This window comes from Lynx canadensis, chromosome B2 (genome assembly GCF_007474595.2).
Source record: "Lynx canadensis isolate LIC74 chromosome B2, mLynCan4.pri.v2, whole genome shotgun sequence".
Classification (NCBI taxonomy): domain Eukaryota; kingdom Metazoa; phylum Chordata; class Mammalia; order Carnivora; family Felidae; genus Lynx; species Lynx canadensis.
In genome coordinates, this window is record NC_044307.1 from 99,387,206 (window position 1) to 99,404,458 (window position 17,253).

The window sequence follows — 17,253 nt, forward strand, 5'->3', positions numbered from 1 at the left end:
TGTAAGCATCTATAACAGGAATATCACTATATTCTTCAGCATTAAGTGACTGGTTGCTCACAGTTCCTAAACACAGGGAACTGACTGCAGAAAACAGTAGAGGTAGAAAGAAAAATGTTCAAGAAGCAGACACAAGCACATGTGTAAATAACTGATTTTGATGGCAGGAGCTCGAGTCTTCCCAAAGCTAGCCCTCTAACTCAGAGAAAACCAGAGACTCACTTTTGAAAGCGATAAGGTGCATCTCAGTAACCCAAAGCATAATGTTCTATTTCCTAAGAAGTACACTTTGTATTTCCGCACTTATTAAAACAATTTTAAAAACTGTACAAGTTTAATACAAAATAAGTTGTGAAACACTGAGCCAAAAATTTCTCAAACACGTAAGAGACATTTTTACGTGCATGACATTTCCTTTGGATACAGAGTCACTGAACTTTAGAATTTGGGATTTCAGAGGGCAGAAGGTGTTTTTGGGACACAAAAGAGAAGCTAGATTTATAAAGCTATCATTTTCTCCTTTCCCTTTGACAGACAGGCAAATAAACCAGAACTCTTCCAGAAGATATTTTTATGGCTGAAACTGGCTCTCAAGTTAGAAGCAGGTAGGCCTGTGCCATGCAGAACAGGAGCCACCAGCCACACGTGGCTGTCAAGAACTTGTATTACGGCGGGGCGCCTGGGTGGCTCAGTTGGTTAATCGTCCGACTTCGTTCAGGTCATGATCTTACAGTTTGGGAGTTTGAGCCCCACGTCGGGCTCTGTGCTGACAGCTCGGAGCCCGGACCCTGCTTCAGATTGTGTCCCCCTCTCTCTCTCTGCCCCTTACCTGCTCACACTCTGTCTCTGTCTCTCAAAAATAAATAAAGATTAAAAAAAAAAAAACTTGTAATATGGCTAGTGTGACTAAGGAACCGGTGGTGGGTTTTTTGTTGTTTTTTTAGTAATCTCTAATGCCTAGTGTGGGGCCTGAACTCATGACCCCTGAGATCAAGAGTTGTATGCTCTTCTGACTGAGCCAGCCAGGCACCCCAGATTTTAATATAAATTTAACTGATAATCATTTCAGTTATTGAAAAAAAATTCAGTGTGCAACTACTTGTATGTCAATCTAGGTTTTCAACTGTAAATTGCATGAATTCTAAATACAGGTCAAGTATGTCCAAAGAATATTAGCATTCAAATTGAGTGTATACTAGATTTTGAAGACTTAGTATGCAAAAAAGAATTAAAAAAATCTTATTAATACGTTTTTATACTGATTACAGGTTGAAATATTTGGAAAATGTGGTATTAAATAATTTTACTCAAATCAATTTTCACCTTTTTGTTTTTAATGTGGCTACTAGAAAATTTTAAATTACATGAGGCCCACATTGTATTTCTCCTAGTGCAGAGGTAGACTGTCGTAAAGCTAGTTAAACTTGACTTATGTGACCGTATTTCCTGAATAAATTCTCTAGCTCTCCAGAGTGAGTAGCTAAAAATTCATTTATATTAATACTCTGTATCTCAAGAAACTGTGGGCCAGTAAGCTTTGAAAAACTGGCAAAAACTTTGCATTTTAAGAGTAAGATTGAAGTAGTTTAAATGACTTAAGAATTTGAAATAATATTTAGGTCATAACTGTATTTGTAAAAATTACTATCTTGGCTCTAGTCAGGCCTGACTTGAACATTACTTGATTGATATACATAAGATATATATCATTTTAGAAATTTTGTGAATTATATATACTAAAATATAGTTTGGCAAATATGTTTAAAAAAAAAAAAAAAAAGCTTTTATCTTCTTTCAAACCTGAAGAATTCCATTATTTTAACCTCCAAAAAAACGTTCTTGACTCAGGCGGAAATCAAACAAAGATGTCTACAGAGAGAAAATAAGTAACTGATGTAATGATCCTGTTAATTTTAGGGTAGATTACCCCCACGCTCCACCAGCATTATGTTAACTTAGATTAGTGCCCATTTTCTTCTCTCCAAAATCTGCTATCAGTTTACTTAAGAGAAAGCAATCAAAGTCTCCAATAAAGTACACTGGGCTTGAAAACCTAACCCAAACATAACTTCAACTTTTGACAATTATTTAAAACTGTACAACAATTACAGATTGGCTACTATGGTTTGGAGGCTCAAATTATTTTTAAAAGTAGAAGATATTTACTTTTTAAAATGATGTGTCCATTTTATGAGATTTAACCTACTTTGCAATAAAAATAGATTATAAGGTCCCATCTTCAGAAAGTTATCAGACATATTACACAGATCATTTTCAGGATCAATTAGAATTCAGGAGCGTATATTTGATACTTAAAATACACTGAATAGAATTTTATATTCCAGGATAACTGAGAAAGCTTTAACTTCATCAGAAAGAACAATTATCACTGCTGACAAAAATTTGTAATTTATGGGTTGAATGTCTTGATCCGTTTCACTCTTTAATTAGACTTTTAAATTAAATTTTCAATAACCTTCTTTTAAAAAAATATGTAAATCCCCTCAAAAATATGTAAATCCATGTTTCTCAGAAAAATTGAGTTCAGAATTTTTAAAATAATCCTGTACTTTTTGGTTTTCTTGTTATGTTCATTTTGATTTAAAATAGACTTTTAGTTTATATGTCTCTGAATCTACCTCAAACCTGACACGAAGAGCCCACCGTACCGCAGAGATTAAATGTTGAGTTACCCTGTTTTAGGGGATTAGAAAGTATTAAAAGGACAGATTCTCCAAAGTTGTTATCTGTATTCAGCCCTGACTTGTCTTATAGAACCGGGTTGCCTAAGAGAAATAAAGAAACCACTCTACCCAACTCAACCAACATATGACTTCCTTTTTTCTAAAAAATATAAATGGAAACGTCACAAGGCCATAAGCTGTGGCCATGGACATTCAAGACTTAGAGAAGTCTAAATCAATGCCCCCAAATAAAAATCATCCAAGACCTTACGAGATTTGGATGAAAATGAAAACCACTCATCAATAATGAATGCTAAATCCAAATCTGGACTACATACAAGATACGACACACACGTCTTGTTGCCTGGATGGAAAGCATCAGAACTAGCAGCTAGCCATCACACCTCTGCAAAGACTTGTGAGTGCTTCAGAAAGCCTGCCTTCCGGCACAGTTACAGCTGGCTCACTGGGAGGAGACCAATCCATCACACACGTTTACAGGTCAGCTCTGCTCCTGGCTAAGTGGTGGGGGTGGGGGCACATGGTGGGTGGGTGTCGGGGGAGCAGGCTCCGTCAGCTGCAGGTGTTGAGCCGGATCTGAAGCACTTGCTAAATGGAGCTCCCCTGTTTGCTCTTGATGGGCGTGAAGATGTTCCAGGGTTTCCTTGGAGAGTGTGATTACATGCACTGGCTCGGTCTGTGCGGGTTCCATCTGGCTTTCAATCATATTGAGGCTCTGAATGTGTTCTGTTTGCTCCTGTTGGGCTGAAAGAATTAAATTCTGCAGTTGTTCTGGCTGCTGCGTGAGCAGGGTGAGATTAGCGGCCTGGTCCGAGGTCATGTTCTGAGAACTCTCTGCTGTGACAATGCTGATTCCTTGGCTAGGACCAGGCATGAAATTGATGTTATGTACAGAATTGGTTACAAGAAGCTGAATTTCTTGCTCTCCAGATGCAGACAGTTGATAGGGCTGCAGCTGAAGAATATTCCTGACCTCTTCAGTGTTATTATTGCCAGAAACGCTGCTGGCATCTGATGCAGGTTTCTCTTTGCTATGGATTTTCAAGTGAGCCTTCAAGTTGTCTAAGCGAGCAAACTGTAAGTTACACTCAGGGCAGGAGAAGGGCTTTTTGCCTGTGTGCAGAATGCAGTGTCTCCTCTTGGCACTGGAGTCAGAGAAGGATTTGCCACATATGCCACAGGAGTATGGCTTTTCTCCTCTATAAGAAAATACACGTTTTATCTTAAAAACAGTTTTGCTACTTCCTGATTATTTAGGGAGAAGAAGGCAAGAATAGAGGAAAAATTAACTTGACTGGGAGTCATAAGTCATGGGTTCTTCTACTAACTTAAGGAGTCACAGCAAGTCCCAACTTTCATGGGTTTTAGTTTCTAATCCTAAAAGAAAAAGAAAAGGCGGGGATGGTATCTGAGTAAGGGTGGTGGATGGGGCTGGGCTAGATGTGATAAAATTTTATGATTCCATAGTCTATATTTCAGATAAGAAAGCAAATATTTACATATCACACAGAAAGTTCCTTTTTGGTTTTAGTTCTCATTGCAAACTTTATTTCTTTTTTAAAGATTTTAATTTTAAGGGGCACCTGGGTGGCGCAGTCGGTTAAGCGTCCGACTTCAGCCAGGTCACGATCTCACGGTCTGTGAGTTCGAGCCCCGCGTCAGGCTCTGGGCTGATGGCTCAGAGCCTGGAGCCTGTTTCCGATTCTGTGTCTCCCTCTCTCTGCCCCTCCCCCGTTCATGCTCTGTCTCTCTCTGTCCCAAAAATAAATAAACGTTGAAAAAAAAAATTTTTTTTTTTAAAATAAAAAAAATAAAATAAAATAAAAAAATAAAGATTTTAATTTTAAGTAATTTTCACACCCTATGTGGGGCTTGAACTCACGACCCCAAGATCAAGAGTCGCGTGCTACACTGACTGAGCAAACCAGGCACCCCCTCATTGCCAACTTTCGGACTCTTGTGGCCAATTAAGTATATATGATGGACTTCAATATTAAAAACTTGAGTATGGGGCGCCTGGGTGGCGCAGTCGGTTAAGCGTCCGACTTCAGCCAGGTCACGATCTCGCGGTCCGTGAGTTCGAGCCCCGCGTCGGGCTCTGGGCTGATGGCTCGGAGCCTGGAGCCTGTTTCCGATTCTGTGTCTCCCTCTCTCTCTGCCCCTCCCCCGTTCATGCTCTGTCTCTCTCTGTCCCAAAAATAAAATAAAAAAAAAAAACGTTGAAAAAAAAAAAATTAAAAAAAAAAAAAAAACTTGAGTAACCCTTAATTATTTGCCTTAGAAGGACTATTAAATTGGGGCGCCTGGGTGGCTCAGTCGGTTAAGCGTCCTACTTCGGCTCAGGTCATGATCTCGAGGTTCCCAGGCTCTGTGATGACAGCTGAGAGCCTGGTGCCCACTTCAGATCCTGTGTCTCCTTCTCCCTCTGCCCCTCACCCACTCGTGCTCTCTCTCTCTCTCTCGAAAATAAATAAACATATTTTTTTTTTAATTTTTTTTTTTTTTTTTCAACGTTTATTTATTTTTGGGACAGAGAGAGACAGAGCATGAGCGGGGGAGGGGCAGAGAGAGAGGGAGACACAGAATCGGAAACAGGCTCCAGGCTCCGAGCCATCAGCCCAGAGCCCGACGCGGGGCTCGAACTCACGGACCGCGAGATCGTGACCTGGCTGAAGTCGGACGCTTAACCGACTGCGCCACCCAGGCGCCCCTAAATAAACATATTTTAAAAAAAAGTATTAAATCAAATCTACAAGCTATGTGAACAAAAACATTTATTCGGAAACATTAAATTTAATATTTATTTTTGACTGAAGAACTTAAGCTTTGAATCAGTCCCCAGCCGAAAAATAAAAATTCAAGAAATGAAATCAATCATGTAAACTTTTGCTGGCCAGAGCCAGTTTTCCTGATTTTGCTTAAGTGGGGAACTGCTTTATTGAAAAGATAACTGTAAACTACACAAAAACTTCTACCCGTGTAATAATTAGGGAAAAGGACTGTATAGGTAACATGTCACCCAACTGAATGCCAGGGTTGAATGAGGACTCCCATATGAGAAAAATACCTGCAAATCTTTACCTGTGGATTCTGATATGGGTCTGAAGAGAACTCTTTGCTGTGAAAGATTTGCCACAGATTTCACAAGTAAATGGCTTCTCACCTAAGAAAGGGAAAACATTTAGAAATACATATCCAACATAAAGGAAAAAGGAATAATCACCCCACAGTTCACAGTATAAAAAACAAAAGGGGACAGCACTTGACTCCTCAGTGAGTACAAATGAATTAAGCCCTTTCCAAGCACCTGCTGTGTACCCAAGCACTGAGTGCTAAGTACCAAGAGGATGCAGAGAAAGCGTAAGATATGGTTCCTTCCCTTACAAAGGGAAACAAGGAGATGCGTGATTATACGCAGGAAACAAAAGGACACACACCATTTACTCCTGTAGGTCCACCCTGAGATAACGCACAACTGTCACACTTTCCTGCTTAGTGAGGTAGCCCTCCTGACACCTCCCCAAGCACCCCGGGGCACTAGGGTGACTCATGTATTATTGACATCTCTATCTACCTTCCAGTGTATTCAGAATCTGACCACCTGTAACACCTCCACTGCCACCCCTGGTCCAGGCCCACCACTGTCTCTGCGGCAGCCTCACAGGTCTCCCCACTTCTGCTCGAGCTTCCCTGCTGCCCACAGTAAGTGCTGCGACCACGGTGACCCTGAAGGCAGTCAGATCATTTCACACTTCTGCTGCAAACACTCCAAAGGCTCCCTGCTCCCATCCAGAGATAAAAGCCAAAGCCCCAAGCCTAGGAGGCATCGCAGATCTGTCCGCCCACACCAGTCCTCGCTCTAAACTTTTCTGACCTCACCGGGCACTCCCCCTTTGCTCGCTGCTCAGCATCCCGGACACGCTGGAGAGTCACTGGACACCACACCCTGAGCGAGTGGGCTCCATAGGGGACTCCTGCTCCCACCAGTCATCCCCCAGCACAGCTCCCCTCAGGGACTCCCTCGCCCTCTGCACTGCCTCCAAGTCCCTGCTCAAACGTCACTTTACCAGCGAGGAGGCCTCCTCACCACCGAAAGCCCTGTCCCCCACCCCTAATACTCCTTAGTCCCCTTCTCCGAATCCATTTTCTCATGATGCTATCCCCACCTCACACACTGTACTTGTTATTTATCACCTGTCTCCCCCGTTCTTAGGAGAAGAATTTGTGGTCTTGTCTACTCCTAGTACCCCAATGCCTAGAATTGGGCCTGGCATGCTGTTCCAGAAATCCCTGATGAATGAATGAATTTCACAGGATGCAAACGAAGGCCCACACATGACTGCTACAGACTCCACGAGGAATTCACAACGCTTCAAAAGCATTCATGCAGTGTTAGCCTGTATGCTGCACATACTACCGACGGACTGTCCCATCCTCCAGAAACAAAATTAAGTGATCCTAACGCAGGCAAGGGAACTGAGTTTAAAGAAAAGAAAGAACAAAATCCCACTGAAGTAGGTAGCAGCAAGGGATGGGGGCAACCTGGAGTGCAGCCAGGCAGCTTCCCTTCTACAGCATTTACTGGAAGACGCATGCTACACATCTCTTCGAGCTCCATCTGGGCAGAGGACACGGGTGCCAGCTTGGGTGAATCTGCATCTTTGCATGATCAACTCCCACCACTCCAAAGGTGAAAGGCAGGCCACTGCCATTATCTTTCCATAGCTTCTCAAACGAGAGCCAGGGCCCACCCCGGTCCCAGTTTGTTTCCAGATTCCAAGACTGACTACCTGCTTGTCAAGTTCTGTGTGGGAAACGTTAACAATGTTCACATTACCATTTGATGCTATCTGGGTTTATGACATCTCAGAAAGTCTTTCTGTTGACATATGTTTTAAACAATGGAAATTCTTTCCAGGAACATAGTCCTTCAGAATATTTATCTGGACTGGACCACCTGGACCACATCCACTGCTACCACACGTTGCAAGCCCCTGATTAGTACAACAGCCTCCTAACTCCTAACAGTCTCTCCACCCTTGTCTCACCTCACCCCAGAGAAGCCCGAATGATCCTATTAAAATTCTAAGGCACCTCCTATCACTGCTCTTGTTAGTCCTCTGGCTCAGAATAAAACCCAGTCTTCACCGTGGCCTCCAACATGCTGAAGCCTGAGTGCACATACCAGAATCACCAAGGAAACTTTCACAAATACTTTCAAGGCTCTACCCCAGGTCAGTTCAGTCAGAATCTCTGGGGTTGGGACCAGGCTTTTTCTCTTTTAAAGCTTCTCAGGTGACTGAAGTATGCAGCTATGCCGAGGAACCCTGTGTTATACAAACTCCAGTCACCTCTGCTTTCCACCTACCCGAGCCCTCCTACCTCTACTGCCCTGGCTTAGCCTCAGTCACAACGGCCTCCCGGCATTTCTCTGGCAAGTCAGAAACTCTTGTGTTTCAGGGCTTTGTACCTGCTGTTCCCCCTGCCTGGGATGCTCTTCTCCTGGACAGCGACAATGACTGGCTCACTCCCCATAGCATTCTAAACAAATTTTTTTTTTCTTTTAAGCTTATTTATTTAAACAGTCTCGGGGCGCCTGGGTGGCTCAGTTGGTTAAGTGTCCGACTTCAGCCAGGTCACGATCTCGCGGTCCGTGAGTTCGAGCCCCACGTCAGGCTCTGGGCTGATGGCTCAGAGCCTGGAGCCTGTTTCCGATTCTGTGTCTCCCTCTCTCTCTGCCCCTCCCCCGTTCATGCTCTGTCTCTCTCTGTCCCAAAAATAAATAAACGTTGAAAAAAAAAAATTAAAAAAAAAAATTAAAAAAAAAAAAAATAAACAGTCTCTACACCTAACGGGGGTCTTGAACTCATGACTCCAAGATCAAGAGCCGCATGCTCTACTGAATGAGCTGGCCAGGTGCCCCTGCTCCCCAGAGCATTCAGATATCTATCCAAGGTGTCCCCTCATCAGTGAGGCCTTCCCACACAAGTCCCCATGTAAAAGGGCAGCTCACCTTCCCACATCCTGCCCCCTTACCCAGTATTTAGTTCTTCACAGCACTGACCCCCACCTAACATGTTATATAGTCATTTGTTCTTTGTCTTCCTTGGTCAAATGGTAGCCCCTCAACAGCAGGGGCTCTGGCCACCTCATTCACTGTTGTATCCTCATGACCTAGGTAGAGCGGTGCCTGGTACCCACTAATTGTTCTGTAAATATGTGTTAAACGAGCGAATTAAACTTCACAGAACCTGTTCACGATAATATCTATTGAAAGAATGTATGGAGGGGCGCCTGGGTGGCTCAGTTGGTTAAGTGTCCATCCAACTTCAGCTCAGGTCATGATCTCGCAGCTTGTGAGTTTAAGCCCCGAATCAGGCTCTGTGCTGAGAGCTCAGAGCCTGGAGCCTGCTTCGGAATCTGTGCCTCCCTATCGCTCTGCCCCTCTCCCACTCACATTTTGTCTCTCTCTCCTTCAAAAATAAATGAACGTTAAAAAAAAAAAAATGTATAGAGCTCCATTTTCACAGAATGCCTACCCTATGAGACATTTATTTATTTTTTTTTTTTTAAATTTTTTTTTTTTAACGTTTATTTATTTTTGGGACAGAGAGAGACAGAGCATGAACGGGGGAGGGGCAGAGAGAGAGGGAGACACAGAATCGGAAGCAGGCTCCAGGCTCTGAGCCATCAGCCCAGAGCCCGACGCGGGGCTCGAACTCACGGACCGCGAGATCGTGACCTGGCTGAAGTCGGACGCTTAACCGACTGCGCCACCCAGGCGCCCCTATGAGACATTTATTTTAAGAAAACAAGTTAAGGAGAAAAACTTTGTGTTTGAAGAAGAAAATGTCCAAAGCAGCATAAACCAATCGATATACCTGCCCTAATCAATCCTGCCTCCTCTTTATCCCTGGAACAGATTTTCCTGGAGGTGGCGATGCTTGTGTTATAATCACTGGTACTGGGGCAGGAAATGGGAGACCCCCATGCCTATGCTACCTTTGTGTTTGTTTCATTTTGTTTCCTTTTCTAAAAACAACGATCGCCATCTCCCACGATGAACTACACTAAGACTGAAACACAACCAAACTCAGACTTGTAAGCCATCTCTAAGTTGCTGAGCTATTAGAGAAGGGATCTCCCCACAGAATGGTGTGGACAGCCTTCCACCTTGATCTCGTAAAATCACCATCCAATTTATAATAAATGGAGCCTGAGGAGGACTCGACCTCACTCTTCTAAAACCATGAAGTGTACCAGAAAGGAGGGACGAGATGGTAGTTTTACCTGTGTGTGTCCGTAGATGTTTCTTTAGCTGAGACACATCCATGAATTTGCGATGGCAGTGGTTGCATTCCGGTAATGAGTGGCCTTGTCGCAACAATAAAAAAAGTGTCAGTGCATGTATGCGCTCTCTCCCTGCATTTCTTCAGTGATTTGTGTTAAAGCACTTCCCTGAAAAATAATCACTTTAAATATGGTACTTTAATAACACAACAGTAATTTTATTAATTTGGTAACAGTTAATATTTTCCTATGCACCTCAACACACTACTTGGGAGAGCTGGGACTCTTCCAACCTCCCTAAACATAATCTCCTTCTTCCCTTGAAGCACTGGTGTGACTGTGGCCAACTGGTCTCAAATGTCACTCCCAACCCCTCATTTATTTCTTATCACTTGGCAGGAGAGGAAAAAAAGACAATGGACAGAGCTAGGTGGGAGAAGGCCTGGACGGACAGCTATGGGGTAAGGATACTTCTGTCTAGGCACCATTAAAAACAGTCAACTGGCACCCACTTAGGCAAGTGGCACTTCTGAAAGATGCCAATTCTGCTGGGTTTCTGTGTGTGGTACCAAAAGTGTAGTACAAAATTTTTAAATATAAATCCCAAGGTAGTGGAGAAGAACACAAGGAAAAGACAACTAATTTAGATCTTTTTAAGATTCTTTCCTTACAAGCTAATTTATCTTCCACAATATGACCCTAGTGTTTCAGAAGTAATTTGTATTTGCTTTTCTCCCCATCAATCCAAATCCAAATTTTCTCTCACTTTACTGTACCTGTGTGAACTCGATAATGGCTCTTTAGTTGTCTTTTCTGGCTAAAATATTTGCCACACTGATCACAGGTGAAAGACTTCTGTCCTGCCAAATAAAAAAATAAAGACACTAAAACACACAAAAACTGGAAAGAACTAGAATGTTCACTGATAAAGTAAGTAACACAGTGGGCCCAGGTCCCCATTTTCTATGAATGATTTGGGTTTGCCTACAAACCCAAATGCCTTCAGAGTCCACCACAGTAACATAGACGTGCAAAGATATGTAAGGCAGTAGGGAGTGGTGGAGACTGGGGTAAAGGTGGACCGCTCAAGTTTCCCCCCAAATCACCAAATTCTTAAACAAATGTCTGCACATTGAGCTCCTGAGAGCCAGTTTATAAGCCCTAGTTTTAAGACTCAATGCTGTGCAGAATTCTAACCTACAGTCTGGCAAAGGCACAATTCTGCCGTTCAATGACACCAGGTGGGAAGTGACACCAGGCTGAGAAAAGCCCCTTTTGATCACGGGTAGTGCCCACCCCAGAACCCGGTGGCAGGTGGCCCCTGGTGCTTCCCCAGCTACCTGAATGCAGACTCATGTGCTCCAGCAGGGAGTGCTTGGTGGTGAGAGCCTTGCTGCACACCGTGCAGGTGTAGGGTCGTTCGCCAGTGTGCATCCGGGTGTGGACCTGCAGGGAGTGCTTCTGGGCAAAGCCTTTTCCACACTCATTACATTTGAAAGGCCGCTCCCCTGGAGTTAAGAGCCCCAGAAACACAGTGTAAGCAAGAATATGCACATCTTTCTGTTTCCTACTAAATTAAAATGACAATAAAGGGATTTCTCTTCATAGCATACATCCACAAGGCCCAGCACTGGAGAGAAAACAGCAGTAATAAAATCTGGCAAGCTGGAACAGATGAATCCGATGCCAGCAGTGAGAAGGGCTGAGACGGAACCTAAGACACAGCCTTCACAATGCTCAGGAATTGGCAGCCCCTGTTACCTCTGAAGATGGGGGTGGAGATCAATGACAGTCTGTTTCGAAGGTAGTTAGACCCCCCAGAAGACTGGCCAGCTCCCCAACAAGGCTGGAGACTGTTCTCTGAAGAGGGTAAAACAGTCTCTGCCCTATGGGTCTCCAGGCACAGTGGAAGGGGACTGTCCCAAGGACAGCAAGTCCAAGTTTACTTTTGAAGTGATGAGACTATAACCGGCCTTCTTCCCTGCTCCTGCTCTAGACACTGGCGGGCAGCCTGGGAGGGTGAACTGTTTTCTTCTGGGATGTGGCAGGCCAGGGTAGGAGGGCTGCAGATGCCAGGTGTCAGTGAGGAGGTGGGGTGCAGCCACACCACCCCCAGTGAGGCCGTCGTCTACAGGCCCTCTCCATACCCATGGGAACTTTCAGTCAACCGTTTCAACATAAGATTAAATACGATTTTTAATTAATTAATTTTATTTATTTATTTTTGAGAGAGAGAGACAGAGAGTGCCAGCAGAGGAGGGGCAGAGAGAGGGGGGCGGGGAGAGAGAGAATCCCAAGCAGGCTCTACACTGTCAGTGCCGAGCCTGACTCGGGGGCTCAAACTCATGAACTATGAGATCGCGACCTAAGCCGAAACCAAGGGTTGGATGCTTAACCGACTGAGCCACCCACGCACCCCAAATATGATTTTTTAAAAACCACCATTCAAGGAAGGCTTTTAGTAGTTGAAACAGATACCAAAACAAGTAAGAAAAAAAAAGCAATTTGCAAAAAACAGAAGCTGCCCAAGGGGAAGAAAACATTAAAAACTAACAAGAGACTGCTGTTATTAACGTGCTCACCATGAACCAAAAAGAGGATTCACAACAATTTTAAAACAAGGGGCGCCTGGGTGGCTCAGTCGGTTAAGAATCCGACCTCGGCTCAGGTCATGATCTCGCAGTTCACGGGTTCGAGCCCAGCACTGGGCTCTGTGCTGACAGCTGGGAGCCTGGAGCCTGCTTTGGATTCTGTGTCTCCCTCTCTCTCTGCCCCTCCCTCGCTAGCACTGTCTCTCTCTCAAAAATAAACAAACGTTAACAAAAAAATTTTTAAAAAAGAATCTAGAGAATAAAAAAGGGCTTCTAGAGGTAAAACAGTGAGAGTAGAAATAAATCTTTAAGTGTTGAAAGATAAAGGGGAAAGTAGAAAGTAGAGCCAATAGTGATGGGAAATAGGAGATAAGGACATGGGAGGATGGGTCTGGAGGTTCAATATCCAGATAGCAGGGAGTTCCAGAAAGAGAGAGCGTAGAAAACCGACAGAAGAAATCATCCCTGAGATACTTTCCAAAAATTTTCTGGAACTGAAAGACAGAGTTTCCAACCCGTGTGGATCTGCTATTAGCCACCAAAATGGATGAAAACAGACACACACTAAAGTGATTCACTGCAAAATTTGAGAACACTGGGTGCAAGAGGGGACATACTACATGCTGTTTTCCTTAACAAATCTTACAGAACTACTTAACTATTTAAACCATACTGTTACAGTTCAACAAATATTTCCCAAATGTCTACTTTGTTTAAAGAACCAGAATTCAAGGTTGTCAATCTATCCTTCGAACCAAGGCTCCAATTAAATCAGAAGCTCTGGGGCTGGTGCCCAGTTGCTAGTAGTTTTAGAAGCTCCCTAGGTGATTCTAATGTGTGGCCAGGGAGCACCTGGGTGCCTCAGCTGGTTAAGCGTCCAACTTTGGCCTAGGTCAGGATCTTGCCGTTCCGGAGTTTGAGCCCCGCATAGGGCTCTGTGCTGACCAACTCAGAGCCTGGAACCTGTTTCAGATTCTGTCTCCATCTCTCTCTGCCCCTCCCCCACTCACATTGTGTGTGTGTGTGTGTGTGTGTGTGTGTGTGTGTGTGTGTGTGTGTCTCTCAAAAATAAACATTAAAAAAAAAAGTTTAATGTGTGGCGGGGGTGAGAACCATGGGGCTAGATGCTGCTGGGTCAGATGACAGCAAGCTGAGGGATGAGAGGAGACTTAACTACTAGTCCCTATACTTAAGCTTACAATTAGGTTTAGGGGTTATTTAACTGGTAACTACAGCCCGACCCAAAAGAGAGTTAAGTGTGTAAGAGAGGACTCAAAGGAGGAAGGGATTTCTGCCAGGGTTGCACTGTCCAATATGGTACCATTTAAATTAACTAAAAAATTCAGTTCCTCAGTCACACTCACTACACGTCAAAACCACATGTAGCTAGTGGCCACCATATTGGACAATGCAAATACAGAACGTTTTTTCCATCCTCACAAAAGGGTCTATTGGCCAGAGCTCGGTTAGAGGGACCAAACAGGAGAAGACATTCACAGCTAGATGGCTGAGTGAGAAAGCTGTCCAGGCAGACCTGGGTAAAAGCACAGCTGTGGTCAAGATGAAAAATGTTCAAGACTCAGAAAGAAGAATAAATCTGGCTAGAGTGTGATACCTGGGCATGAAAGCCTTGAACCAACAACTCTAAGTAAGAGCAGGGTTCTACAATCAGGCTACCTGGGTTCAAATCCCAGCTCTGTCTCTACATGGATGACCTGGGCCAGTTATTTCTAGGAGTTGGTCTCTTCATCTGTACCATGGGGATAACCTTCCCTACCTCATAGGACTGTCGTGAGAATTAAATGCAGTAACATGTATAAATGCCTTATTATAATGTCCATCACATAGAAGTTGCACAATAAATGAAAGCTGTCATTATCATCATTACTCCCAAACACATTCCAGCAAGCTGCGAAAAGTGTAATTACCCGTGTGGCTCCTCTGGTGGATTGCCAAAAAGTGATTGTACTTAAACACTTTGCCACAGTCCTTACAACAGGCCTCAGGGCCACCAGGGCGCTTTCTCCTTCCACAGACCCTTCTGGCTGAACTCTGGTCATCTTCGTCCCCAACAAGTTTGTAATCTTTAAGTTTGACAGACCTCCGAATCCTCCGCTTGCTGTACCGACTCTGGCTGTCCTGCCCGTCCTGGGTCTTGGGATCACAATTCTCATCTTTTTCAGCAGGCACTTCCTCCCCTCTCCCTGGCTCACAATCTTCTGTGTCTTTTGCTGGAATCTGTTCATTCAGTATACCGCTGTCTCCCTCTTTTACCACAAAGTTATGTCTATTTTGAACCGAATTGTTTACTCTCAGCTGTATTTCTTCCTCTGCAGGCAGCTGTGATTTCCCCTCCTGCAAACTGTTGACTTTTCTTGGCCTTCCCCGTTTCCGCTTTGGAGGATCATTTTTCTTATTAGAAATAACAACCACTGGGGCACCAGCAGTGCTCAAAGTCGTTGGCTTTGGGGAACTATGATTATTTTGGAAATCCGTGTAAGCCTTTACCAGGTCATAGACTTTTAAGAACTGAGCGGTAGCCAGGACCTGTTCCGTACTCTTCTCACTGGCCTGGAGACAACCCGTGTAGATAAATTCCAGCAGCATACCAAACGTGTCAGCAACCATGCCTTCCAGCATATAAATGGACTGACCAATCTCCCCCTCTTCAGCAAACATCATGGAGAAGTATTCACTACTGGCAGCAAGTAAGGCTTTGTGAGCCCGGAAATGCACATTCTCCACGATTAAAGTGATGTCACAGAGAAAGCCTTTCTTCCGCTGATCCTCAAAACTGGCCAGAACAGTGTCACTGTGAGTGTCTGAGTGTACAACAAGCTGCCCAGAAGGCTCTGATGATGTTTCTGCCATTTTCTTTAGAAGCCAAGAAGCATACAGCCTGAAATAAGAAAATAATGATTAAAAACGAGGAAGCATCATCTCACAAAGTTAATCCTAGCCCAAACAAACCTAGTATTCACTTCACATGGTTATCTGAATTTTACCATTTGCCACTTGCAGAAGGTGATTTAAAAAACAAAAAACAAAAAAAAAAAAAAACTTAGGTTGGGATTGTCATTCTTGTACTGTTACCTAGTTGGGTGAGTCTCCAAGATCCCTGTTGCCTCTCAGGGTCTGTTTTCTCCTCTGTAAAATGAAGGAACGGGAATCAACCATCTCTAAAGTCCTTCCCCAGCACCAACTTTCCATAGCTGCGCACACAATCAGAATGGGAACCACAGCGTCTCGATTTCACGCATTATTAAACATTTCGTCTGTGAAAACATAAAAAAGGGGCCAAGAAAATGTACGAAATGAATTTGGGGGTAGCTGCAATGAAATAATAACCTAAGGCTCATCGGGCCTCGCTTCGGAAGCATAGCACGATCGCCCAGGCTGTCCCGAGACAGCGCACGGAGGGGCGGGCGGACGATTCCCCGGAGACCCGGGCCCGCGGAGCTGTGAGCGAGACGCGGGGGAGGCCCCCCACTCCCGGTCCGGGCCCCTCAGGCGGGACAGGGGAGCACACGGCTGGGCAGCACTCACCACGGCCCGGGACCGCGGGCTCGGGAGGACCTACCTGTCGGGGCGCCCGGTGGGGTCCGGATCGCGGCCGTCCCACCTGGCGGCCTGGATGGCGCACCCGTGCCAAGGCCACCCAGGCCCCCTACTCTGCAGAATCCGCCACCGGGGTACCTGCGTCGTCCGGGCTTCTGTCCCTGCGCCGCCGCCGCCGCCAACCCGGAAGCGCCGGCGCCGGGAGCCTGCGCGCGGACGCCGAACCACGTGGCCCGCGGAGGCGCCCGGGGCGGGGCTGCACCGCCCAGAGATCCCGGGCGGGTCCTGCGTTTGCGGTTAGTTGGGAGCGGAGGATGGGGCGTGGCGTTGTCATTCGGCAATTGCGGAAGTTTTATGTCATATTAGGTATATCTCACCGACAGCTTAATCAGTTTTGTTTCTTCCCAGATGCCGAAGCTTGCGTTAAGGTCTCCAATACGTGAGGAGTGAATGAAATCGCCTTTACATTCAGTACCATTACCATCATTGTCATCGTGTAATGCTAATAGAATAATCATTATTATGTGCCTCTTAATTATTTTTCACTTCTGTCTTTTCCTCTTCCATCCCACTTAGAATGCCTAGTCCAAGGGAGTGAAGAGAGGCGCCCTATCTAGTCAGATCTGAATACTGAGTAATCTTGGGCAGATTGCTTATCCTCTCAATCTTGTTTACCTTACCTGTAAAATGGAGATGTTAACACTGGTGTCAGCTAGGTTGGGTAGCTGTGGGGTAAACAAGATTAGGGAGGCAATGGATTTAGTGTCTGGTTTAATTCATAGCTATTATGATTAAAATGATCATTATCGCTACTCAGACTTTCATCATCTTTCTTCTATAGACTTTAAGGGCTTCTAACTAGTCTTAGTTGCGTGCCTCCAATACACAGAAGTAGGGAGATCTCATCAAGTACGGATCACACCCAGAGACTGGAGGCATTCCCCTGATTAGAATCCACTGTGGCTCCCATGTACCCTCCTGATAAAGGCCAAGCTTCTTGACACCATCTACAAGCCCCAGCCAAATTCAGTCCCCTCCTACTTCTCTCTCCAACTATTTCAGCATTTTCACTCTCTCAGTCTAGGTTTCACCAATACCTAATTGCTTAT

General features: G+C 44.7%; 1 protein-coding gene and 1 long non-coding RNA gene across 7 annotated transcripts; one reads left to right on the forward strand and one right to left on the reverse strand.

The window, feature by feature from the left end:
- Window positions 1-139: 139 nt before the first annotated feature.
- ZBTB24 (zinc finger and BTB domain containing 24) lies at window positions 140-16,335 on the reverse strand. 6 transcript variants are annotated; one of them, XM_030316116.2, is made up of 8 exons: window positions 16,167-16,335; window positions 15,680-15,861; window positions 14,515-15,485; window positions 11,336-11,503; window positions 10,772-10,855; window positions 9,996-10,079; window positions 5,787-5,868; window positions 140-3,904 (listed from the first exon to the last, which is right to left on the reverse strand). In XM_030316116.2, exons 3-8 carry the CDS (start codon window positions 15,455-15,457, stop codon window positions 3,187-3,189), a joined length of 2,079 nt encoding a protein of 692 aa, XP_030171976.1. In that variant the 5' UTR covers window positions 15,458-15,485; window positions 15,680-15,861; window positions 16,167-16,335; the 3' UTR covers window positions 140-3,186. The 6 variants fall into 6 exon arrangements, 4 of the variants coding, with proteins under 4 accessions (XP_030171976.1, XP_030171977.1, XP_030171978.1 ...); XM_030316117.1 differs by having other exon boundaries at window positions 1,313-3,904; window positions 15,680-15,733; window positions 16,167-16,311; XM_030316118.1 differs by lacking the exon at window positions 140-3,904 and adding an exon at window positions 3,930-4,082 and having other exon boundaries at window positions 16,167-16,312.
- On the forward strand, window positions 528-8,288 carry LOC115514273. The gene is made up of 4 exons (XR_003968921.2): window positions 528-605; window positions 2,758-3,185; window positions 6,287-6,407; window positions 6,919-8,288. It is a non-coding gene; the product is annotated as an uncharacterized LOC115514273 (long non-coding RNA).
- Window positions 16,336-17,253: the final 918 nt, after the last annotated feature.